This window comes from Callithrix jacchus, chromosome 9 (assembly GCF_049354715.1).
Source record: "Callithrix jacchus isolate 240 chromosome 9, calJac240_pri, whole genome shotgun sequence".
Classification (NCBI taxonomy): domain Eukaryota; kingdom Metazoa; phylum Chordata; class Mammalia; order Primates; family Cebidae; genus Callithrix; species Callithrix jacchus.
In genome coordinates, this window is record NC_133510.1 from 23,004,569 (window position 1) to 23,030,488 (window position 25,920).

Below are 25,920 nucleotides of genomic sequence, written 5' to 3' on the forward strand. Positions count from 1 at the left end.
TTCCTGGGCTAGCTCACTGCCCAAGTCCTGTTCAGTCTTAAGTTTAGCCCTCCCAGGTCTCAGTTTGCCTGTTCAACAGGGCACCCGTAACAGTGCGCTTTTGTATGGAGTGCTGTGGAGCGCCTCTGCGCTCTGGCGTGGGCCGGAGCCGCAACGGCTGCTGGCCACTCCAGCCAAGACCTCCGCCTGGCGTCCCACGTCTCTTTTATACCTGGGAATTTCCCCGTTCTGTGGGCAACTAAGATCCGTCTGGAAATGCGTCCCCGACTCACCCTCTCCGCGCATCCAGCGAGAGCTTCAATCCTGGGTTGTTCTCACAGCGCCATCTTGAGTCCTCCACTCCTTTGTTCTTTTATGATCAAATGTATCTCAAATTAACTATTGGGGAAGTTTTCTGAGCCTTTATCCTGTTTCTCAAGGTCCATTTCATCACTGGTTGTAGCTATAACTATCTTGTCATTTTAAAAATCCCTGTTCAGTTTGAACCCATTGTTTAGAGTTTTTATGGAGGTTCTATTATGAAGGCATGTTTGGTTACATCATTAGCCATTAGTGATTGAACTCAGCAACCAACCCCATCCTAACGTTGTCTTGGGGGACATCAAAAGTGACCTCATGAGCATAGGCACCCGGCTTGGATAAAGGGTCTTGTTATGAATAATAAAAGACACTCTTTTCATCTTAAAAAAATTTTTTTTAGTGTTTAACTAGGTAACTATCATTAATTTTTTTCTTTCATCTTTATTGCCCTGGAGCTATTTCAGAAACTGGGAACAAAAAACAAATAGATAACATAAGATGTTTCTTGCATCTTTATTACTCTAGAACATGATTGAGAAGCTGAGACAAAACCCAAATATTATAATAAAAGATGCTCTTCTCATTTCTGTCAACCAGGTAGTTTTAGGGTTTCAGAAGCTCTGTAATAAACAAAAATGAAATATACATGTTTCTTATTATATCACAAGTTCAATATTCCTAATAGATTTTCTTGTATTTAAGACTGTTTACTTGAGAATGTGGAAATGTTTGTGATGTTAATAGAGTGATCTACATTTTAGAGACTGTATGTAAATGATGAAGTGTTTGAAAGCCCTTGGGTAATGATTGGAGGAAACAAAAATAACCCTCTCTAAGGTAACTGCATATTACTGAGCTGAAAAAGGTAGCAATGTAGGAGAACATTCTTCCCCTCCTTCTGCTTGCCTGATGGCAGAACAACAATTTGCAGAGATGAAGTTCTTTCTGCCCTTCTTTCCACTTTTCGCTGCTAAGGATTAGCTCCTTTAAAATACCTGTAAAAGGATTTAAAAGCAGACTACTCTTCCCATAAAAATGTCTTCCTGTTTCATTTCCTTTTGGAATACTGAAGATACTCTCTTCTATGTCTTTTCACTGTCATCCTAAAGGAAGTAGTTGAAGTCACATTAATACAGAGTTTATTTGGGCCAAGGTTGAGGACAGCTTCTTGGGAAAACACTTCCAAGTTGCCTTGGTAAGTGGACTGGAGAATAAAGGAAAGACTGAAGATTTTAAAGAAAAAAACAAAAGAATCTGTGAAATCACAGAACCAGCCCAAATGTCCATCAGTCAATAAGTGGATAAAGAAACTGTGGTATAAATATATGATGGAATACTACTCAGCCATAAGAAGGAATGAACAGAATTTGCACTGACCTGGATGAGATTGGAGACTGTTATTCTAAGTGAAGTACCTCAGGAATGGAAAACCAAACATTTTATTTTCTCACTGATATGGGGAGCTAAGCTATGATGATGCAGAGGCATAAGAATAATACAATGGACTTTGGGGAAGTGGACAGAAGAATGGGAGAGGATGAGGGATAAAAGACAACAAATATGGTATAGTGTATACTGCTTGGGTAATGGGTGCAAAAAAACTCACAAATCACCAATAAAGAAAGAAGTTACTTATGTAACCAAATACAACCTGTACCCCCAATAACTTATGGAAAAATAAATAAAAAGTGAAAAAGGAATGAATCAGGAGAGGGAGTGATTTTCAAAAGTTATTCAGTAAATTATCATTGGTTTAAAGAAACCACATTGATTAGGAATTGGCTATACACTGTTAAACTGAAGGGTTCAGTTAGTTTAGAAGCCACATAACAAGTGGCTTCAAGAGGTAATTGTTGAGCTCAAGGTGGCAGTGAGGCATGACTCTTGTCACGTCTCTCTCATGATTCAACTCTGGACTTGATACTTTCAAGGGGCCACATTTCTCAAATAAAAAGGATTTTTCCTTTCTCACCACCCCATAAGATTTATGGCTCTTTGTTAAAATACTATTTAAGCAAAGCCTATAAGCCACTGCCTTGAAAGAGATGAGTATTTGAACTGAGTTCTCTCCTCAGTGATGGGTACAGCACACATTAATAAACAACTGTTTTTTCTCTTGTTTCTCTAACTTTTGTTTTCAGGAGAGTGTCTCTATTAAGAATCTATGAGGACAAGAAAACTAACTATATTTTCTGTGTTACAATATCAAATTTATGAAGCCTGCTTCTGATTTTATATCACTTCAGCTCCCTTTCACCTAGTCAGGGAGACTACAAAATATCACTGACATCTGCCTAGTATTAGTCTTGATGCAGTAAGGATGTTTCATCACCTACACAGACTGATTTCAGAATGTTTCATTTTGCAGTCTGTTTACATTCCTTAACAATGTTCACAGGTTTTGTTATTTACTATGTTATCCTTCATATCGAAACCATATCCATTCAATCAGACTTGTACTTACTTCCTAGGGCGCTGTTTAACACATGGATTAAGGCTTGCATAAAATAAGCAACCAGTGTAAACTTTAGCTAGGGAGTACTTAATTTAAACAAGGTCTCCAAATAGATTTCTTTCAGAGGATATAAAATGTTCTATTTTGCATGCCAGAATGAATAGGAATCAGAGAGAGAAATTTTATATTAGGAACTGAAGAAATGATCTAAGTATTCTTGCCAAAGTTCTCACGAATGGTTTTCAATATGTTTCTTAATTCCTCTTTCTCCACCCCCCCGCCACCCCCATGTATTGAAATCACTGGAAACTTTAGTTGTAACTGTGACTTCTTCTTTTGAGGTACACTTAATATTGGAAGTCTCTTAGTCCTATGAGTGAGTGTGTAGCAGTTTGTCTCTGAGCTCTGGCTTCTTTAAATGAAGCTGGGTCTCTGCGCAACATCTTTAGGGAGAGAGATACAAAGGTTCCTGGACCTTCTCAACACAGGGAGCCTGTGTAAGGATGCAAGAGCGGCAACTTCAAGGTACAGGCGAGTATTTTCTCAGTTTCAGAGGAGGAAGTGTATGATGTAATAAGATCACCTGGAGAGAAGTAGCTAAAGAACAGATTGAAGAGCTAGTGATTGGACAGATGTAGTAGACCCAAAGGAATTTGAAAGAAAGAGTAATTATTCAGAGCCATAAGCACTTGAAAGAATAAGAAAGCAAATACTTTTTGGGAGATTTGTATTAGATTTTATTGAAAGTTTAGGGAGACAGAAAAGATTTACATGATAGAAGATAAACAGGGAAAGTATTGATTATTAGATAGCTGCTCTTAAAAGTCTTCTGACTAATTTTGAAATCCAGACAGCAGCATTCTTTTCAATTACCCTGAGATTTTTTTTGTACTTTCTTTTCTCTTTTTTTTTGTAAGAAAAAAGCTTCCCATTTTTAATGCATGAAAATTTGACTTTAGCTTCAATCCTTTGCATGTCGATGAATAATGTTTAAAAATTTTTTTATTAAAATTTTTTATGGATACAAAAGTTGTGCATATTTATAGGGTACATGTGATATTTTGATACAAGAATATGATGTGTAATGATAAAATCTGGAAAATTAGATTATCCATCATCTCAAATATTTATCATTTCTTTGTGTTGGGAACATTCCAAATCTCTTTTAGCTATTTTGAAATATACAATAAATTATTGTTGGGATAGGCACAGTGGCCCATACCTGTAATCTCAGCATTTTGGAAGGCTGAGGTGGGTGGATCACTTGCGGTCAGGAGTTCCAAACCAGCCTGGCCAACGTGGTGAAATCCCTGTCTCTACTAAAAAGACAAAAGTAAGCCAGACATGGTGGCATGTGCCTGTAATCCCAGCCACTCAGGAGGCTGATAGGAAGAACAGCTTCAACCCGGGAGATAGAGGTTGCAATGAGCCAAGATTTCCTCACTGCACTCTAGCCTGGATGACAGAGTGGGACTCCATGCCAAAAAAAAATTGTTAACTACAATTGTCCTACTGTGCTAAGGGACACTAGATTTTATTTTTTCTATCTAATTGTATTTTTGTACCCAGGAAGCAACCCTTCTCTATCTTCTCTTCCTCATTACCCTTCCTGACCTCTGGTAACCACCATTCTATTCACTGTCTCCACGAATCAATTTTTTAGCTTCCACATATGAGTCAGAACATGCAATGTTTGTCTTTCTGTGTCTAGCTCATTTCACTTAACATGGTGTCCTCCTGTCCCATCTATGTTGTTGCAAATGGCAGGATTTTGTTCTTTTTTATGATGGAATAATATGCCGTTGTATACATTATACTACAGTTTCTTTTTCCATTCATCTGTTGATAGACACTTAGGTTGATTTCATGTTTTGGCTACTGTGAATAGTGCTGTGATAAACACGGGAGTGCAGATATCTCTTGGATATACTGAAGAAACCAAATGTCAATACAGGGTTATGAGAAATGGGAGACAAAAGTGATGTTTTGAGAAAGAAAATAAATGGAAATACATAATAGTTAAGAAGAAAGAACAAAGATATGGAAATTCCAGTCGACTGAGCATGTGTTTTACCTGGATTCTTTTGGGCTACAGAGCTACTACCTGGTTATTTATTCTAAGGGAGTTTGTAAGATCTCTTTTTGCTTTAAGTTTTTGATTGCTCTAAGGTTCTTCATCCAATTTGTTTATTACTGCAAGCTTTCTGGGGATTTTGGCTCCCTGGTCCCCTGGTAACTGCATTTGTTGTCTTCTTGATTGAACAGAGAAAAGAGGCTGGTGGTCCCTGAAACACTGGTCTGTGGCTGGGATTTTCATTGCACTCCTCAGTGCTTGCTTCATTGTGAGCTGTGTGGGTAAGTTCTTCACTGAGGCGCTATTTTCCTTGCTTCCCTTCCCTTAAATATTGGTTTCCTAGGATATATTCTCCTTTGCCCCATTAATATGTCAGCTCTTACTTGGAATATTAGCCTTTCCTTGATTTCTCCTTTCCTTTTGTTATTCTTCCTCTATCTTTTGAAAATTGAATTCTTGTAGATTTACTTTACCTGGTTTTATTAGCATTTTCTGAATCATGGCCTCACATATCCGTGTTGTCACTGTGGCCATAATCTAAGACACCATCTTTCAGGATTGGGTTCACCAGCAATCATGTGTTTTCTAGTCACAGAAGTCCTGTATTGGGAGTGCAACTCTCATTGCTGTCATAAGTGTAATGTTTTATATTGGGTTTTTTGCTTCATATGCAGATCCTTTCCAGGATGAGAGGAAAAAGTATTCAAATGAAATAATGGAGATAAAGAGAATAAAAGATTTCTTTCCTGTTCTGTTTTCCTCTGAACACATGTCTCAGATTCATTGTGTGAGAAGTCTTATTAAAGACCTTTTTCCTCTCCGATTCACAATTTGAATTTCTATTTACTGATAAGGTGATTAAAAATAGTTATCGAATAGTCTGGGTGGGAGTAAAAGTGACTTCCTCTGTCAATCAGGTCATAGCTGTAGTTCCCTCAAAGATTTAGATAAATCTGACAATATTTAGTAAAATACAAGTAATTATCACCAAAGTTGGAGTCTGTTTTGCTTTTTATAATCAAGCGCAAGAGAGACGGGGTTTAAGAATAATTATTTCATAAAAAGAAACACAAATTCAGGACCTCAAAACATGGACTAAAGAGCAGGGTAGAAAGATTTGACTGTATTGAATTTCAGTTATAGAAGGACAAAAAAGAAATGAGTGAAGAATCAGATCAGATTCTGCGAGATAAAAGGTCTTGCTGAATGTGAACATTAACATAAAAGGTAACTTTCATTTGAGACATTCAAAATATCTTTATAAGTGTTTAAATTTTCCCCTTTGTTGTTACTTAGCCCATATGTTTATGTGTGGCTACTTGCAGCTAGTATTATTTAGAAAACATCAAAATAACCTGTGTGCTTGCATCAAGGTTATTAAGGCTAAAGACAAGCAGACATCGAGTGAGTCAATAAATATTTATTGATGACTTTGTGACAGTTACCCTTTTAGGTGTTTGCAATTAAAAAAATTAGTTTTCACCTTCAGACTTCCTCCTTTTTTAAATAATAAAATATTTTAAAATCATTATTTAAAAACTTAGTGGGTACATAGTAGGTATATATATTTATGAGGTATATGAGATGTTTTGATACAAGCATGCAACGTGAAATAAGCACGTTATGAAGAATGGAGTATTTATTCTCTCAAGCATTTGTCCTATCCTGTAAGTTGTGTTTGTGATTAATTGTTGTAGGAAACAGGCAGAATCTCTGTCCATGTGTATGGAGCCTAAATCCCAGTGGTGAAAAGACCAAACAATTAAGTGGGATATATATATATATATATATATATATATATGCAAATAAGATAAATGAGTACAAGCAAATAATAATTTGGCGTGGTCTTTACTGGGCTTGTATAGAGAAAGAGTGATGGGGTCAGAGGTAAGCCAGCACTGTATAGATATAGAGCCTGAGGCTCCATAGCAAAATAATAGATGAACACTAATCCTTCTTCTTCCTTCACAGTAACTTACCATTTTACATATGGCAAAACTGGCAGAAGTCTGTCTGAACTACACTCATATCATTCAAGTCTCACCTGCTTCAGTGAAGGGACAAAGGTGACAGGTAAAACTTTAAAATGCTTAAATAGAGAAATCTCAGAGAGAGATCAGGGTTGAGTTCAAAATTGGTCTATTGTATTGTGCATTTGTGTGTGTATGTTTTATTAAGGTTTCTGCTTGGATATTTTCATGATTTCTCTAAACATACATGTTCATATTAGGCTCTAGACATGCCCCCAAAACAATTTCTTCTTCATGCTTCTTGAGCTTGGTAAATACTATAAACCTACATGCATGTCATTTGCTCAGGCCAACCCTGGAAATTATTCATAACAATTCTCAGTTTTTACACTCTCCTCACCCTCCATCAAATGCATAAAATACTTTCTTTGATAGTTAAGTTTCCAAATTAATACTGCCTATCTCTATCCCAAATACCAGCTTTATTACTGGTCAAATTGGTTCAGGATGAGACTGATCCCTGTCCAAATTATACTGTTGTTAACTTCGTATGTCGAGAGTTGGCAGAGTTGAATTTAGGATCACGGTTGGTGTATTAGTCAGTTTTCAGGCTGCAGATAAGGACATAACCCGAGACTGGGCAATTTACAAAAGAAAGAGGTTTATTGGTTTCAGAGTTCCACGTGGCTGGGAGACCTCACAATCATGGTGGAAGGTGAAAGTCACGTCTCACGTGGCAGCAGACAAGAGAGACTGAGAGCCAAGTGAAACGAGTTTCCTCTTATCAAACCATCAGATCTTGTGAGACTTATTCACTACCATGAGAACAGTATAGGGGAACCACCCCCATGATTCAATTATCTCCCATAGGGTACCTCCCACAGCACGTAGGAATTATGGGAGTACAATTCAAGATGAGATTTGGGTGGAGACACAGAGCCAAACCTTATTAGTCAGCTTCATGAAAAAGGGAAAGAGGCTTGCCGTCTGGCGGCAGCTATCCAGTGAGCCAAGATGGGTGTATGTAAGTACATCCAGGAGTTATAGAGAAAGAAGCAGCCTGATGTCCTGCGCTTTCTTTCAAGAGTCTGCTGCTGGCAGTATCACCAGCTCTCTGCTCTCCACAGGTCCCCCCTGCCCCGCCCCAATAAAGAGCAGCGACTGGGCTACAAGGACAAGCAAGGTTACGTTATATATAGGATTCGTGTCCGTCCTGGTGGCCAAAAACGCCCAGTTCCTGAGTGTAACTTAGGGCGAGCCTGTCCCTCACAGTGTTAACCAGCTGAAATTTGCTCCAAGCCTTCAGTCTGTTGCAGAGGAGCAAGCTGGAGGACACTGTGGGGCTCTAACAGACCCGAATTCTTACTGGGTTGGTGAAGATTCCACATAAAAAGTTTTGAGCTTATTGATCCACTCTATAAAGCTATCGGAAGAAATCCTGACACCCAGTGGCTCTCCAAACCAGTCCACAAGCACAGGGAGACGCGTGGGCTGACATCTGCAGCCCGAAAGAGCCATGGTCTTGGAAAGGGCCGTAAGTTCCGCCACACATTTGTGGTTCTCGTCGGCAGCTTGGAGAAGGCACCATACTCTCCAGCTCCACTGTTACTCCTGATATAAGTAAACTTTGCAAACTTCATATCTAATAAACAATTTAGGACATTCAAAAAAAAAAAAAAAAAAAGAAAGAAGAAAGAAAAAGGGAAAGAGAAGTAAATAGTGGTCTTTATGGCTTTAAGCTTCCAAAGTAAGGAAATGCAATCTAGACAGATGGCAGACTCTTGCTATTTCAAAAACCAATTAATTCCTCTGCTTTTATTGAGAAGCCTGTGAGAATTGAAGAGAGGAAGAAGCTTCTTTGTACTTCCAGGAGATTCAGGAATTTTCTTTTTGGTATTTGTTGAGAACATGGTACATGAGAGATGTAGAGGATGCTGTTGTTTTTTTAACTTTCAACAACTTACATCATCCTGAGGGTTTTTAGTCAAACAATTTGGAGCTGATTCTTCTTGTTGGGGGGGTGGAGTGGGGGGGGAATCATAATCCTATTAGGATAATCTTCCTCCCACCTATGTGGAACACTGCTTCAAAAACTAGCATTTGAATGCATATTTTCCTGGAAGCAACAATGGGCACCTTAGCTTTTGCCTTCAGATTGCTCGGAAATGGGACAGAGATGGATATTAATTACATTAACTCTGTATCTATCTGGCATAAGAGACTGTTAATTATAACCAGCCTAGCTGTCCAATGCAACTACTTAAAGTTACAGAAAAGCTTATGCAACAAAATGCAATTATTTTATATAATACCATGGCAGCCAATAAAAGTGCTCTAATTTTAACAATATCCTTTCAAATTATCATTACAATGAAAAATAAAAAGTCCAAACACAAAATTTCCATTTTGATTGAGGTTAAAGAATAATTGAAATCCACACTGTATCTTCTTCAGTTTGTTTCCCACTCAGTCTCAGCGTGTGGAGACTTCAGCTGCATAGGAAGAGCTAGAGTTCCTTCAATCCACTTGCACTGTTTAGACTGGTTTGCTTTTAACTATTTTGCTTGTCAACCCCCAAAAAGGATTTTGAAAACATATGTACTCTCCTATACAGTTTAATTTGACGTTAAAGTTTTCATCATGCTATAGAACAAAAGCTTTAATTTCTGGAACATTGTAAATGTTGACTTTAAAAAACCAAACTGTTATTTCTCTTTTAAAATGTATTTACTTGTGTGTTACGAAGTGTTAACCCCTATCATCCATTGAAACAATAAAAAACATGTATTATTTAATAGTTGGATGTTTTACATCATCTTCTATCCCCTTGAACTAAAATTTATATTATGCTTTCCTCATCTGTGAAAATATGCAGATAAGCATGCCTAATATTTTGATTTCCTGTGGACCATTTGGCTTCAAGTATTATAAAATGTGTTCTGGATTGGTTTACTATCATAATCATTATCAGGACATAATATCAAAACATCACAAATTTACTATAGACTTTGATAAATCATTAATAATGAAGAAAAAGTATTGGAAGTCTAAATCTTAATGAGACGAATGAAACTTTTAAAAAGTTATCAAATATAACTATAATATTATTGCTAACATATTCAACATCAATTCAACTCCTATTTTCCAATTTAACAACATTAACTGAAAAATCTTGCTTACCTTAATCAGTAGATAAGAATGAAACAATTTTGTTTGAATGTAACTCAATTTTTGATATTCTTTCAGCATTGTCTGTTTAAGATTATATAGTAATTTATTGCCAAAAATTATTTATAATGCTTTGCAAACTGAGAATTTGATCAGGTTACCTCCAGTGTTGTTGAAAGTAAAGAATAAGAAATATTGTAAAATAATTTTGCAAGAGATTTGTTATTTCTCAGTCAGTAGTTGTTTGCTTTCTCAAAAGTATATCCAAAAGTGTTCTAATAAGGCCTGTCAAATGATTTTGATTTTCATCTGTTACTTTCTACACTTGCAAAGTAACTTGATCAGCTCATTATTCTCAGCGTAAACTGAGAAAATAAAATATAATTAATGTTAGTTATATCTTTTGACAGATGCTTTTATTGATCTCAGCTGTCAATATTTTTTGTCAACCTTGGAGTGGCAATTTCACATATTCAGCTTATGAAAAATTTTTGGCATATATATCTCAGTTGGCAAAGTCAGTCAAATTTGACGTTAGAAAATTCAAATCATATGTTAACACATACATTGGGACATATTAAAGCAATCATTAATAATAAGCAGAATGCACAATGAAAGTATATTTCTAAAAGAAGCCAACATGCAAATAATATAGAGGTGGTTAATCTATTTTATTTATTTTATAACATTATAAAAGGAAGAATACGCTTTCCGATTTTTAATCACTGAATATGTAATGATGTAATAATGTAAAAAAGGAATAAAATAGAACTATATGTGATAACATTGATGAATATTAGCAATGCAAAATAAAAAAATAAGCCCAAGAAGATCACATACATTATAATTACTGTTTCAAATTTCAAAACCCAACAAATCGAAACAATTTACTATTTAGGCACACATAGTTATTTGTTTAAATTATATGAAATCAAAATCATATTGATTTTAAGTATATAATGAAAATATATCAGTGGATTTATATATGACTAGCTATGGATTTCTTTAATCCTAGGATAGTGGCAAACTGGTACTTGTAAGGGGGCGGAAGAGAACTGCTAATTGTTTAAGATGCTTAAGCACTTAATATGGTGTGAAAATTAGTAATAGGTAACATTTATTGAGCAATTATTCTATGTTAAGCATTTTTAAAAAATGCTTTATACTTATTATGTGATTAAATCCCCCTGTGAGGTTGGCTCTATTATTATCTCCATTTTGGAGATGCAATAATTGAGGCTCAAGGAGGTTACAAATTTGCTCAAAGACATACCTGATAAATGGAGGAGCCAGAATTCTAAAGAGGCATAATTCTAATTCTCATAACTAACCTGTGAGTTATCATTTTAAAAACCTAAGGCCCTGTGGCTTGTGCAAGATTACTGAGCAGAACTGGATTTCTAGGTTCATCTGTGTTAGTCATTTAAAACTCTAGGAGGACTTGGTGCTCACAATGCATAAGGGACATGAAAAACAAAACTCAATCGTAATTTTTTTTTGAAGAAAATCCAGAGAAATTCTGCAGGTAACTTTAATACATACTGAGGACTTAATGCTAAAGAATGTTTATTTGAAATCAATTCTGGGTCCCCAAATTATATAATTCAGGAAACAGTAAAAACATGAATTAAGAAACTGTCTGTAGAAAGCAACCACAGATCATTAATCTTATTTATCTCATCTTGCATTCACTTTTTTTTTCATGTAACACAAAAATAGCCTGGGGATGTTGCCCAGCTTCTTGGAAGTCATTTGGTTCCAGTTGCTATTTCATTTCTAGTAAAGAGAAGTTTTGGTCTAAGAGTGAGCAGAACTGTGCTGAGATGGGAGCGCATTTGCTTGTGATTAACACGGAAGCAGAACAGGTACTGTTTTCGTTTTAAAATTATTTAATTGCAGAAAAAACATAACATAAAACTTACTCTCATAACCATTTTGAAGTGTACAGTTCAGTAGTGTTTACTATTTTCACATTGCTGTGTAACAGATCTCTAGAACTTTTTCATCTTGCAAAACGAAACGCTCCACCCATTGAACAGCAATTATCCATTTCCCCATTCCTGAAAGCCCTGTGAATCACTTCTCTACTTTTGTTTCTATGAGACTATTTTAAACACTTTATATAAGTGAAATTATACAGTATGTATCATTTTTAATAACCTATTTTATTTAGTATAATTTCCTCAAGATTCATCCATGTTCTAGTATATGACAGGACTTTCTTTCACTCCAGGGCTGAATAACATTCCATTGTATGTGCATCTCACACTTTCTTTTTGTTTCTTTGTTTTATTTAAGGTGTACACTGTGATGATTTGATATACATATATATTGTGAAATGGTTACCACAATCAAGCTAATTAATATATCCATACCTCATATATTTAACCTTCTTTTTCTCCTTTTTTGTGGTGAGAATTCATTAAGATGCCACACTTCCATTCATTTACCTGTTAATTGTCATTTAGGTTGCTGCCACTCTGTGGCTATTCTGAATAATTCTGCCATAAATGTGGGTGTGCAAATAATCTTTTATAGCTCCTGTTTTCAATTCTTTGGATATATACCCACCCATAAATTGGATTTCTGGATCACATGGTAGTTCTATTTTTAATTGTTTGAGGAACCTTCATACTATTTTGATACTGACTGTGCCATTTAATATCACCAGCAAGAGTACCCAAGGGTCTCACTTGACATTCTTGTCAACACTTGTTATTTTGTTTTTGCTTTTTGAATAGTGGCGATCCTAATGGATGAGGTAATATCTCATTGTAATTTTGATTTGTATTCCTTTAATAATCAGTAATGTTGAGCAACATTTTTTTTTTTTTGAGACGGAATCTTGCTCTGTCACCCAGGCTGAAGTGCAGTGGCAGTGATCTTGGCTCGCTGCAACCTCCACCTCCCAGGTTCAAGCAATTCTCTGCCTCAGGCTCCTGAGTAGCTGGGATTACAGGTGCCTGCCACCATGCCCAGCTAATTTTTGTATTTTAGTAGAGACAGGGTTTCACCATCTTGGCCAGGCTGGTCTTGAACTCCTGACCTTGTGATCCATGTGCTTTAGTCTCCCAAAGTGCTGGGATTAGAGGTGTGAGCCACCACACCCAGCCGAGCAACATTTTAAATGTACTGTTGATAGTGTGTATATCTTCTTTGGAGAAATGTCTATTCAAGTCCTGTGCCCACTTTTTAACTGGGTCATTTGTTTTATTGTTGTTGAGTTAGAGGCATTCCTTATATATTCTTGATATTAACTCCTTACCAGATATATGATTTGCATGTATTTTCTTTCATTTCATAGGCTGTCTTTTCCTTAGTTCATTGTTTCTTTTGCTTTGTAGAAATTTTTTAGTTTGATGGAGTTCCATTTTTCTGTTTTTTTTTGCTTTTGCTCCCCGTGGTTTTGATTTCATATCCAATACATTGCCAATTTCAATGTCATGAATCTTTTTGCTTATGTTTTTTCCAGGAATTTTAGTTTTAGTCCTTTGTTTAGGTCTTTAAAACATTTTGAGTTAATTTCTGTATATGATGTTGGGTAAGGATTCAACCTGATTCTTTCGCCTGTGGATATTCAGTATTTCTAGCACCATTTATTAAAGAGATTGTTCTTTCCCCATTGTGTGGTCTTGGCACATTTTGGAGATTATTTGACCATATGGGTGAGGGTTTATTACTGGACTCTCTATCCTCTTACATTGGTCTCTATCTCTGTCTTTATGCCAGCACTGCACTGTTTCAATTACTGTAGCTTTGGAACATACTTTGAAATCAGGAAGTGTGAGGCATCCAACTTTGTTCTTTTTCAAGGTTATTTTGGAAGTAGGGATTTTGTAATATTCCATATGAATTTTAGAATTTTTTTTCTTTCTTCAAAAAGTAATATTGGAATTATGGTAGGGATCACACTGAATTATTAGATTGCATTTCAACTATATTAACTCTACCAGTCCATAAACATGAGATGTATTTCCATTGATCTGTGTCTTCTTTGGTTTCCTTTATCAGTGTTTTATAGTTTTTATAGCACAAGTGCTTTGCCTTCTTGGTTAAGATTATTCCTAAGTATTTTATGCTACTTTATTTATTTTGCTTTTTTTTTGGGGATCTTCCCAATATTTTATTGTGTTTTGAAAAGCTACTAAAGTCTTATGAAACTCCTGTGGTATTAATGAAATAATATTTAAATCTAAGTCTTAAGTCTTCTCTTACTAGTTGTATAATCCTAGGCAAGTCATTTAGCTCATATGAAAAATGAGCACTACATGTTATTACGATCTTAGATTTGCTTTAAGATTGAATGAAACTTTGCACTTGAAGTGCCTTTGTCATTGGGATAACTGATTTTTTTTTAAATTGCATTTTAGGTTTTGGGGTACATGTGTGGAACATGCAAGACATTTGCATAGGTACACACATGGCAGTGTGTTTTGCTGCCTTCCTCCCCTTCACCCACATTTGGCATTTCTCCCCAGGCTATCCCTCCCCAGCTCCCCCGCCCCACTGTCCCTCCCCTCTTCCCCCCAATAGACTCCAGTGTTTGGTACTCCCTTCCCTGTGTCCATGTGCTCTCATTTTTCATCACCCACCTATGAGTGAGAATATGCGGTATTTCATTTTCTGTTCTTGTGTCAGTTTGCTGAGAATGATGTTCTCCAGATTCATCCATGTCCCTAAAAACGACATGAACTCATTATTTCTGATTGCTGCATAATATTCCATGGTGTATATGTGCCACATTTTCCCAATCCAGTCTATCATCAATGGGCATTTGGGTTGGTTCCAGGTCTTTGCTATTGTAAACAGTGCTGCAATGAACATTCGTGTGCATGTGTCCTTATAGTAGAACAATTTATAGTCCTTTGGATCTATACCCAGTAATGGGATTGCTGGGGCAATTGGAATTTCTATTTCTAAGGCCGTGAGGAATCGCCACACTGTCTTCCACAATGTTCAAACTAGTTTACACTCCCACCAACAGTGTAAAAGTGTTCCTATTTCTCGACATCTTCTGCAGCATCTGTTGTCTCCAGATTTTTTAATGATCGTCATTCTAACTGGCATGAGATGGTATCTCAATGTGGTTTTGATTTGCATCTTTCTAATGACCAGTGATGATGAGCATTTTTTCATATGTTTGTTGGCCTCTTGTATGTCTTCTTTTGTAAAGTGTCTGTTCATATCCTTTGCCCATTTTTGAATGAGCTTGTTTGTTTTTTTCCTGTACATTTGTTTGAATTCCTTGTAAATTCTGGATATCAGCCCTTTGTCAGATGGGTAAACTGCAACCTTTTTTTCCCATTCTGTTGGTTGCCGATTCACTCTAGTGACTGTTTCTTTTGCCGTGCAGAAGCTGTGGAGTTACATTAGGTCCCATTTGTCTATTTTGGCTTTTGTTGCCAGTGCTTTTGGTGTTTTGTTCATGAATTCCTTGCCTACTCCTATGTCCTGAATGGTTTTGCCTAGATTTTCCTCTAGGGTTTTTATGGTGCCAGGTCTTATATTTAAGTCTTTAATCCATCTGGAGTTAATTTTAGTGTAAGGTGTCAGGAAGGGGTCCAGTTTCTGCTTTCTACACGTGGCTAGCCAGTTTTCCCAACACCATTTGTTGAACAGGGAATCCTTTCCCCATTGCTTGTTTTTGTCAGGTTTATCAAAGATTGTATGGTTGTAGATATGTTGTGTTGCCTCTGATGCCTCTGTTCTGTTCCATTGGTCTATATCTCTGTTTTGATACCAGTACCATGCTGTTTTGATTACTGTAGTCTTGTAGTATAGTTTGAAATCCGGTAGTGTGATGCCCCCCGCTGTGTTCTTTTTGATTAGAATCGACTTGGCTATGCGGGCTCTCTTTTGGTTCCATATGAAGTTCATGGTGGTTTTTTCCAGTTCTGTGAAGAAACTCAATGGTAGCTTGATGGGGATAGAATTGATTCTGTAAATTACTTTGGGCAGTATAGCCATTTTCACGATATTAATTCTTCCTAATCATGAACATGGAATGTTTCTCCATCTGTTTGTGTCCTCTCTGATTTCGTTGAGCAGTGGTTTGTAGTTTTCCTTGAAGAGGTCCCTTACGTTCCTTGTGAGTTGTATTCCAAGGTATTTTATTCTTTTTGTAGCAATTGTGAATGGCAGTTCATTCTTGATTTGGCTTTCTTTAAGTCTGTTATTGGTGTAGAGGAAGGCTTGTGATTTTTGCACATTGATTTTATATCCTGAGACTTTGCTGAAGTTGCTTATCAGTTTCAGGAGTTTTTGGGCTGAGGCGATGGGGTCTTCTAGGTATACTCTCATGTGGTCTGCAAATAGAGACAATTTGGCTTCCACCTTTCCTATTTGAATACCCTTTATTTCTTTTTCTTGCCTGATTGCTCTGGCTAGAACTTCCAGTACTATATTGAATAGGAGTGGTGACAGAGGGCATCCTTGTCTAGTGCCGGATTTCAAAGGGAATGCTTCCAGTTTTTGCCCATTAAGTATGATGTTGGCTGTTGGTTTGTCATAAATAGCTTTTATTACTTTGAGATACGTTCCATCAATACCGAGTTTATTGAGGATTTTTAGCATAAAGGGCTGTTGAGTTTTGTCAAATGCCTTCTCTGCATCAATTGAGATAATCATGTGGTTTTTGTTTTTTGTTCTGTTTATGTGGTGAATTACATTGATAGACTTGCGTATGTTGAACCAGCATTGCATCCCCGGGATGAATCCTACTTGATCATGATGAATAAGTTTTTTGATTTGCTGTTGCAATCGGCTTGCCAATATTTTATTGAAGATTTTTGCATCTATGTTCATCATGGATATTGGCCGGAAGTTTTCTTTTCTTGTTGGGTCTCTGCTGGGTTTTGGTATCAGGATGATATTGGTCTCATAGAATGATTTGGGAAAGGTTCCTTCTTTTTGGATTATTTGGAATACTTTAAGAAGGAATGGTAACAGTTTCTCTTTGTGTGTCTGGTAGAATTTGACTGTGAACCCATCTGGACCTGGGCTTTTTTTGTGTGGTAGGCTCTTAATTGCTGCCTCGACTTCTGACCTTGTTATTGGTCTATTCATAGTTTCAGCTTCCTCCTGGTTTAGGCTTGGGAGGACACAGGAGTCCAGGAATTTATCCATTTCTTCCAGGTTTACTAGTTTATGTGCATAGAGTTGTTTGTAATATTCTCTGATGATGGTTTAAATTTCTGTGGAATCTGTGGTGATTTCCCCTTTATCATTTTTTATTGCCTCTATTTGGTGGTTCTCTCTTTTCTTTTTAATCAATCTGGCTAGTGGTCTGTCTATTTTGTTGATCTTTTCAAAAAACCAGCTCTTGGATTTATTGATTTTTTGGAGGATTTTTCGTGTCTCAATCTCCTTCAGTTCAGCTCTGATCTTAGTTATTTCTTGTCTTCTGCTGGGTTTTGAGTTTTTTTGATCTTGCTCCTCTAGCTCTTTCAATTTTGACGATAGGGTGTCGATTTTGGATCTCTCCATTCTTCTCATATGGGCACTTATTGCTATATACTTTCCTCTAGAGACTGCTTTAAATGTGTCCCAGAGATTCTGGCATGTTGTGTCTTCATTCTCATTGGTTTTGAAGAACTTCTTTATTTCTGCCTTCATTTTGTTGTGTATCCAGTCAACATTCAAGAGCCAGTTGTTCAGTTTCCATGAAGCTGTGTGGTTCTGGGTTGGTTTCTGAATTCTGAGTTCTAACTTGATTGCACTATGGTCTGAGAGGCTGTTTGTTATGATTTCAATTGTTTTGCATTTGCTGAGCAGTGCTTTACTTCCAATTATGTGGCCAAGTTTAGGGTAGGTGTGATGTGGTGCTGAGAAGAATGTATATTCTGTGGATTTGAGGTGGAGAGTTCTGTAAATGTCTATCAGGTTTGTTTGCTCCAGGTCTGAGTTCAAGCCCTGGATATCCTTGTTGATTTTCTGTCTGGTTGATCTGTCTAATATTGACAGTGGAGTGTTAAAGTCTCCCACTATTATTGTGTGGGAGTCTAAGTCTCTTTGTAAGTTGTTAAGAACTTGCCTTATGTATCTGAGTGCTCCTGCATTGGGTCCATATATGTTTAGGATCGTTAGCTCTTCTTGTTGTATTGATCCTTTTACCATCATGTAATGGCCTTCTTTGTCTCTTTTGATCTTTGTTGCTTTAAAGTCTATTTTATCAGAGATGAGAATTGCAACTCCTGCTTTTTTTTGCTCTCCATTTGCTTGATAAATCTTCCTCCATGCCTTTATTTTGAGCCTTTGTGTATCCTTGCGTGTGAGATGGGTTTCCTGGATACAGCACACTGATGGGTTTTGGATTTTTATCCAATTTGCCAGTCTGTGTCTTTTGATTGGTGCATTCAGCCCATTTACATTTAGGGTTAATAATGTTCTGTGTGAATTTGATACTGCCATTTTGATGGTAGCTGGCTGTTTTGCCCGTTAGTTGTTGTAGATTCTTCATTATGTTGATGCTTTTTAGCATTTAGTGTGATTTTGGAATGGCTGGTACTGGTTGTTCCTTTCTATGTGTAGTGCCTCTTTCAGGAGCTGTTGTAATGCAGGCCTGGTGGTGACAAAATCTCTGAGTACTTGCTTGTTCGCAAAGGATTTTATTTTTCCTTCACTTCTGAAGCTCAGTTTGGCTGGATATGAAATTCTGGGTTGAAAGTTGTTTTCTTTAAGGATGTTGAATATTGGCCCCCACTCTCTTCTTGCCTGTAGAGTTTCTGCCGAGAGATCTGCTGTGAGTCTGATGGGCTTCCCTTTGTGGGTGACCCGACCTTTCTCCCTGGCTGCCCTTAATATTTTCTCTTTTATTTCAACCTTGTTGAATCTGACGATTATGTGCCTTGGGGTTGCTTTTCTTGCGGAATATCTTTGTGGTGTTCTCTGTATTTCCTGCAGTTGAGTGTTGGCCTGTCTTGCTAGGTGGGGCAATTTTCCTGGATAATGTCCTGAAGAGTATTTTCCAGCTTGGATTCATTCTCTTCGTCACATTCTGGTATGCCTATCAAACGTAGGTTAGGTCTCTTCACATAGTCCCACATTTCTTGGAGATTTTGTTCATTCCTTTTTGTGCTTTTTTCTCTGATCTTGGTTTCTCGTTTTATTTCATTGAGTTGATCTTCAACTTCTGATATTCTTTCTTCTGCTTGGTCAATTCGGCTATTGAAACTTGTGCATGCTTCACGAAGTTCTCGTATTGTGTTTTTCAGCTCCTTTAATTCACTCATATTCCTCTCTAAGTTATCCATTCTTGTTATCATTTCCTCAAATCTTTTTTCATATCTTTTTTCAAGGTTCTTAGTTTTTTTCCATTGATTTAAAACATGATCTTTTAGCTCACGAAAGTTTCTCATTATCCACCTTCTGAAGTCTAATTCCGTCCTTTCGTCACAGTCATTATCCATCCAGCTTTGTTCCCTTGCTGGTGAGGAGTTTTGGTCCTTTCCAGGAGGCGAGGTGTTCTGGTTTCAGGTGTTTTCCTCTTTTTTTGCGCTGGTTTCTTCCCGTCTGTGTGGATTTATCCACCTGTCATCTGTGTAGTTGCTGACTTTTCGATTGGGTCTCTGAGTGGACACCCAGATTGTTGATGATGAAGTATTTCTGTGACTTGGTTTTCCTTCTACCAGTCTAGCCCCTTTACTGTACGACTGCTGAGGTCCACTCCAGGTCCTCCTTGTCTGGGGTGCACCTATAGCAGCTGCGGAACAGTGAGGGATGCTACCAGTTTGTTTTTCTGCTATCTTTGTCCCAGAATGATGCCTGCCAAATGTCAGTCTTTTGGATGTAGAGGGGTCAGGGAGCTGCTTGAGGAGACAGTCTGTACTTTATAGGAGCTCAAGTGCTGAGCTGTGAGCTCTGATGTTCATTCAGGGCTGTTAGGCTGCTATGTTTAATTCTGTTGCAACATAACTCATAAAAAAACCCTTTTTTTCTCAGATGCTCTGTCTGGGGGGGTTGGGGCTTTCCTTGTGAGTGTCTGCTGTGCTGTCCTTCCCAGCTAGGAGGCAGTCTAGTCACTATTTGCCTGCCGAGGCTCCGCCCTGCTGGTGTGAGGTTCGCCCTGTTGCTGCAGGCTCTGCCCTTCTGCTGCGGTCTCTGCCCTGTTGCCACGGGCTACGCCCTGTGGTGGAGTCTCTCTGTTTTAGCAGGTTGCCTCGGCAATGGCAGGCTGCGTCAGCAATGGGCGTGTACCTCAGTAGGGGCGGTTTGCCTTGGTAATGGCGGACACCCCTCCCCCATGGAGCTGCGACCTCAGGGAACCCCTCCACGGGGAGCATTTGGAATGCCGTTTTGTTTGTCCCACTGCGCTACCCCAAACGCTGTCACCCTGGAATCTCCTGGGCTGGCTCACTGTCCAAGTCCTGTTCAGTCTCAAGTTCAGCCCTTCCAAGTCTCATGTTGCCGCCCGACAGGGCACCTGGTCGAGTGTGCTTTGTGCGGAGAACTGTGTAGGGCCGCAACAGCGCAGGCCGCCGCTGCACCGGCAGTTGGCTGCACCAGCCAAAACCTCTGCCTGGCGTCCCATGTCTCCTCTATACCTAGGAATTTCCCCGTTCTGTGGGCAACAAATATCCGTCTGGAAATGCAGCCCTGACTCACCCCCTTCATGCATTGACCACGAGCTTCAATCCTAGGTTGTTCTCACAGAGCCATCTTGAGTCTGTTTCTATCTCTTGTGTTTCATTGATTTTTCTAGAGTAGTAGTTTTGATTCCTTTCTCACTTCCTTTTGTGTATCTCCTATAAGTATTTCGTTGTTGTTATTCTTATGGGGATTACATAAAACATACTAAAGTTATTAAAATTATAACCATTTTAAGATGATAACAACTTCAGTTGTATAAAAAATTTCTCTATTGGCCGGGCACAGTGCCTCACGCCTATAATCCCAGCACTTTGGGAGGCCGAGGCGGGTGGATCATGAGGTCAAGAGATCGAGACCATCCTGGTCAACATGGTGAAACCCCGTCTCTACTAAAAATACAAAAATTAGCTGGGCATGGTGGCATGTGCCTGTAGTCCCAGCTACTCGGGAGGCTGAGGCAGGAGAATTGGCTGAACCCAGGAGGCGGAGGTTGCGGTGAGCCAAGATTGCGCCATTGCACTCCAGTTTGGGTAACAACAGTGAAACTCTGTCTCAAAAAAAAAAAAATCTCTCTATCCCGCAGATATCCTCCCCTTGTTTATGTTACTAGTGTCACAAATTACTTATTTTTACATCATGCCTCCATTAAAATAGATTTTATAGTTACTTTAATACATTTTAAAGAAATATATTAGAAGAATGTAAGAAAGAATCAGTAAACTTGTGGGCAAGTCAATTGAATTCTGTTCCAGAATTAAAGGTGATTCATGCACTAACATTATAATATTACAGAAGTCTGTATTTATGTATGTATTCACTTTTACCAGAAAGCTTGCATATGTTTTCATGACTATCTATCAGTCTTTAACTTCAACTTAAAGGATTCCCTTTAGCATTTGTTTTAGGGTAGATCTAGTGACAATGAATTCTCTCAACTTTTGTTTATCTGGGAAATTCTTAATTTTTTTTTTTGAACCAGAATCTTCCTCTTTTTTCCAGGCTGGGGTGCAATGGTGTCATCTTGGCTCACTGCAACCTCTGCCTCCCAGGCTCAAGAGATTCTTGTGCTTCAGCTTCCCGAGTAGCTGAGATTACAGGCATGTGCCACCACACCCGGCTATATTTTTACCATATTGGCCAGTTTTGTCTAGAACTCCTGGCCTCAAGTGATCCACCTGTCTCAGCCTCTCAGAGTGCTGGGATTACAGATGTGATCCACCACTCCCAGCCTCTTCTTTAGTTTTTAATGATAGTTTTCCCAGATACAAATTTTAGTTGGCTGTTTTTTTTCTTTCAGTATCTTAATATATCATTGCAGTCCCTTCTGTCCTGCAAGGTTTCATTGAGAAACCTGCTGATAGTTATGGGAGCTTGCTTGTACATAATGAGCACTTTTCTCTTGCTGCTTTTAACATTATTTCTCTGTGACTTTTGACAGTTTGATTAAATGCATCTTAGTATGAGTCTCTTTGGATTTGTTCTAGTTGTACTTGAGCTTCTTGAATTTTGTATGCCCATTTCTCTCACAAAATTTGGGAAGTTTTTGGCCATGATTTCTTGAAATAGGTTTTCTTCCCCCACCCCTTTTAAAAAATTATCCTCCTATGACTCCCACAATGCATATATTGGTCAACTTCATGGCTTCCACAAATCATTAGGCTCTCTCTACTTTTCTTCATTCCTTTTTCTTTTTGCTCCTGATAATTTCAAATGACTTGTCCTCAAGTTCACTGATTGTTTCTTCACTTGATCAAGTTTTCTGTTAACCATGAATTTTTAAATTCATTTATTGGATTCTTCAGTTTCAGTATATTTTTGAAAAAATCAATAGTTCCTGTTTGTTGATATTCTCATTTCGTTTGTGCATTATTTTCCAGATTTTGTTTAGTATTCCACCTGTGTAGTCTTTTAACTCATTGAGATTTTTATGATAGTAACTTTGAAGTCTTTGTTAGGTTATTTATAAATCTTTTTTCTTTAGGTCCAGTGCCTGGAAATCTACTTTGTTCCTTTAATTTAGCCTTGTTTTTCTGTTTCATTGTATGTCTTGAGAGCTTCTGTTTATATTTAGGCATTTAAAAAAACACCTTTTCTGGTGTTTATTGTCTGGCTTTGTATAGACCTTCACCAAACAGCCTGAGTATAGATTCTAGGAGTCTCTCAAATTTTTTCTGGTGCTGCATCTTCTCTGGACCTGTGTGTGTACTTTTCCAGATAAAGTAATTTACACAGGTTTTATTTGTAGAAGCTTGCCGTCTCTTGCTTTACCTGGTGTCTAAATGCAGTTCCAGTCGATCTGGAGCAGTAATAAGCTGCCATGCTTGTTTTTGTTCTCATCAGCTACCAAATATCCCCAATATGTTGTGTTTGCCATTAGAGGTCTGAATTAGGTGTGACAGAAACCAGTTCCTAAGGCAGACCCCTGGAAAGCCAGAAAGTTGATGCTTGTTTCACTCTTCTCTTTCCCTTCCAAAAAAGATGCTTGGAGATGAAAGTTTTTTCTCTATTGCTTTGTGTAGTGCCTCGTATGAGGAGGGCCTATGGTAAGTAAATGCAGCAGACTTTCTTAACTGCTTCAATGTGATTTCTTGGCTTTTTTCTTTCTTTTTTTTTAAATTGTACTTTATGTTCTGGGGTACATGTGCAGATCATGCAGGATTGTTGCATAGGTACATACATGGCAATGTGGTTTACTGCCTTTATCCCCCCATCACCTATATCTGGCATTTCTCCCCCTGTTATCCATCCCCAACCTCCCCACCCCCCATTGTTCCTTCCCTAGCCTCCTCAACAGACCCCAGTTTGTGATGCTCCCCTCCCTGTGTCCATGTGTTCTCATTGCTCAACACCTGCCTATAAGAGAGCACATGCAGTGTTTGATTTTCTGTTCTTGTGTCAGTTTGCTGAGAATGAAGGTTTCCAGGTTCATCCATGTCCCTACAAAAGACACAAACTCATTGTTTTTTATGGCTGCATAGTATTCCATGGTGTATATGTGCCACACTTTCCTTGTCCAGTCTATGGATTGCTGGATCCAGTAAATGGATTGCTGGATCAAATGGAATTTCTATTTCTAGATCCTTGAGGAATCACCACACTGTCTTCCACAATGGCTGAACTAATTTACATTCTCACCAACAGTGTAAAAGTGTTCCTATTTCTCCACATCCTCTCCAGCATCTGTCTCCAGATTTTTTAATGCTCGCCATTCTAACTGGCATAAGATGGTATCTCAATGTGGTTTTGATTTGCATTTCTCTAATGACCAGTGATGATGAGCATTTTTTCATGTGTTTGTTGGCCTCATATATGTTTTCTTTTGAAAAATATCTGTTCATGTCCTTTGCCCACTTTTGAATGGGTTTGTTTGTTTTTTTCTTGCAAATGTGTTTTAGTTCTTTGTAGGTTCTGGATATTAGCCCTTTGTCAGATGGATAGATTGCAATTTTTTTTCTCATTCTGTTGGTTGCTGATGCACTCTAATGATTGTTTCTTTTGCTGTACAGAAGCTCTGGAGTTTAATAAGATTCCATTTGTCTATTTTGGCTTTTGTTGCCAATGCTTTTGGTATTTTAGTCACGAAGTCCTTGCCTATGCCTATGTCCTGAATGGTTTTGCCTAGGTTTTCTTTCTTTGCCTAGGAAAGTGGCCATGGATGGATGGGCTATATCTGTGTTTTCCCTTGGGAGTCTCCTGGGCCCAGCATCAGGCCTTGGGGTCAGCTACAGGGAAAGAGGATGGGCATGGGGAGGGCCTGGCCCTGCCTGTCTGGAGGCTTTGCTCAGGCCCCTCCCTGGGGAAGGTTTGCATGCAGATCTGCAGGTGAGGGTGCCTTTTGCCTTGTCTAATAAAATCCTTAGAACACTGGGCCTCAGCAGTGACTATAGATGGTCACACATGTTTAAAGTGACATTTGGAGATGCTCTCAGTCCTACGGCACATGGCATGAAGCCTCTGGGAAGCCAGTTTGCCTCTTCTCCTTCAAGCACAAGCTTTACTGCAAAAGGGCCAGTCGCATTTCTATTTCTCTTAATCCCAGGCTTCTGCTGACTGATGATACTTTTCAATGTTGTTCTAGTAAGTATTCTTGAATGTATTAAAATGGATGAAACAAAAAAACAAAAACAAAAACAAAAAAACCCTAGGTATCTATTGATACCTAGGGTTTTTATGGTGCTAGGTTTATATTTAAGTCTTTAATCCACCTGGATTTAATTTTAGTGTAAAGTGTCAGGAAGGGTTCCAGTTTCTGTTTTCTGCACATGGCTAGCCAGCTTTCCCAACATCACTTATTAAACAGAGAATCATTTCCCCATTGCTTGTTTTTGTCAGGTTTGTCAAAGATCAGATGATTGTAGATGTGTGGTGTTGCCTCCAAGACCTCTGTTCTGTTCCATTAGTCTGTATCTCTGTTTTGGTATCAGTACCATGCTGTTTTGATTACTGTAGCCTTGTAGTATAGTTTGAAGTCAGGTAGTATGATGCCTCCAGCTTTGTTCTTTTTGCTTAGGATCGTCTTGGCTATGCAGGCTCCCTTTTGGTTCCATATGAAGTTTAAGGTGATTTTTTCCAGTTCTGTGAAGAGGGTTATTGGTAGCCCAATAGGGATAGCATTGAGTGTCTAAATTACTTTGGGCAGTATGGCCATTCTCACAATATTGATTCTTCCTAACCATGAGCATGGAATATTTTTCCATCTATTTGTGTCCTCTCTTATTTCCTTGAGCAGTGGTTTGTAGTTCTCCTTGAAGAGGTCCTTTACATTCTTTGTTAGTTGTATTCCTAGGTGTTTTATTCACTTTGTTGCAATTGTGAATGGGAGTTTGCTCTTGATTTGGCTCTCTGTTAGTCTGTTACTGGTGTATTGAAATGCTTGTGAATTCTGCACATTGATTTTGTATCCTGAGACTTTGCTGAAGTTGCTTATCAGTTTAAGGAGATTTTGGGCTGAGATGATGGGGTCTACTAAGTATACAGTCATGTCATCTACACATGGAGACAGTTTTACTTTTTTCTTTCCTTATTGAATACCCTTTATTTCTTTGCCTTGCCTGATTGTTCTGGTTAGAACTTCCAATACTATATTGAATAGGAGTGGTGAGAGAGAGCATCCTTGTCTAGTGCCAGATTTCAAAGGGAATGCTTTCAGTTTTTGCCCATTCAGTATAATATTGGCTGTGGGTTTGTTGTAAATAGCTTTTATTATTTTGAGATACATTCTGTTGATACCCAGTTTACTGAGAGTTTTTAGCATAAAGGGCTGTTGACTTGTGTCGAAGGCCTTCATCTATTGAGATAATCATGTGGTTTTTGTCTTTGGTTCTGATTATGTGGTGGATTATGTTTATAGACTTGCATATGTTGAA

At 38.1% G+C, this 25,920-nt stretch overlaps 1 protein-coding gene and 1 pseudogene across 1 annotated transcript in view; both read left to right on the plus strand.

The window, feature by feature from the left end:
* The first annotated feature begins 3,149 nt into the window (after nt 1-3,149).
* Nucleotides 3,150-25,920, plus strand: part of CLEC6A (C-type lectin domain containing 6A) — a 31,659-nt gene continuing 8,888 nt past the window's right edge. Inside the window, exons 1-4 of the mRNA XM_002752315.7 lie at nt 3,150-3,280; nt 5,021-5,110; nt 6,801-6,902; nt 11,687-11,832. Coding sequence (XP_002752361.3) covers nt 3,259-3,280; nt 5,021-5,110; nt 6,801-6,902; nt 11,687-11,832 — 360 coding nt within the window. The 5' untranslated portion in view covers nt 3,150-3,258. The remainder of the gene's footprint in view (nt 3,281-5,020; nt 5,111-6,800; nt 6,903-11,686; nt 11,833-25,920) is intronic.
* Nucleotides 7,814-8,414, plus strand: LOC118144119 (large ribosomal subunit protein eL15 pseudogene; annotated as a pseudogene).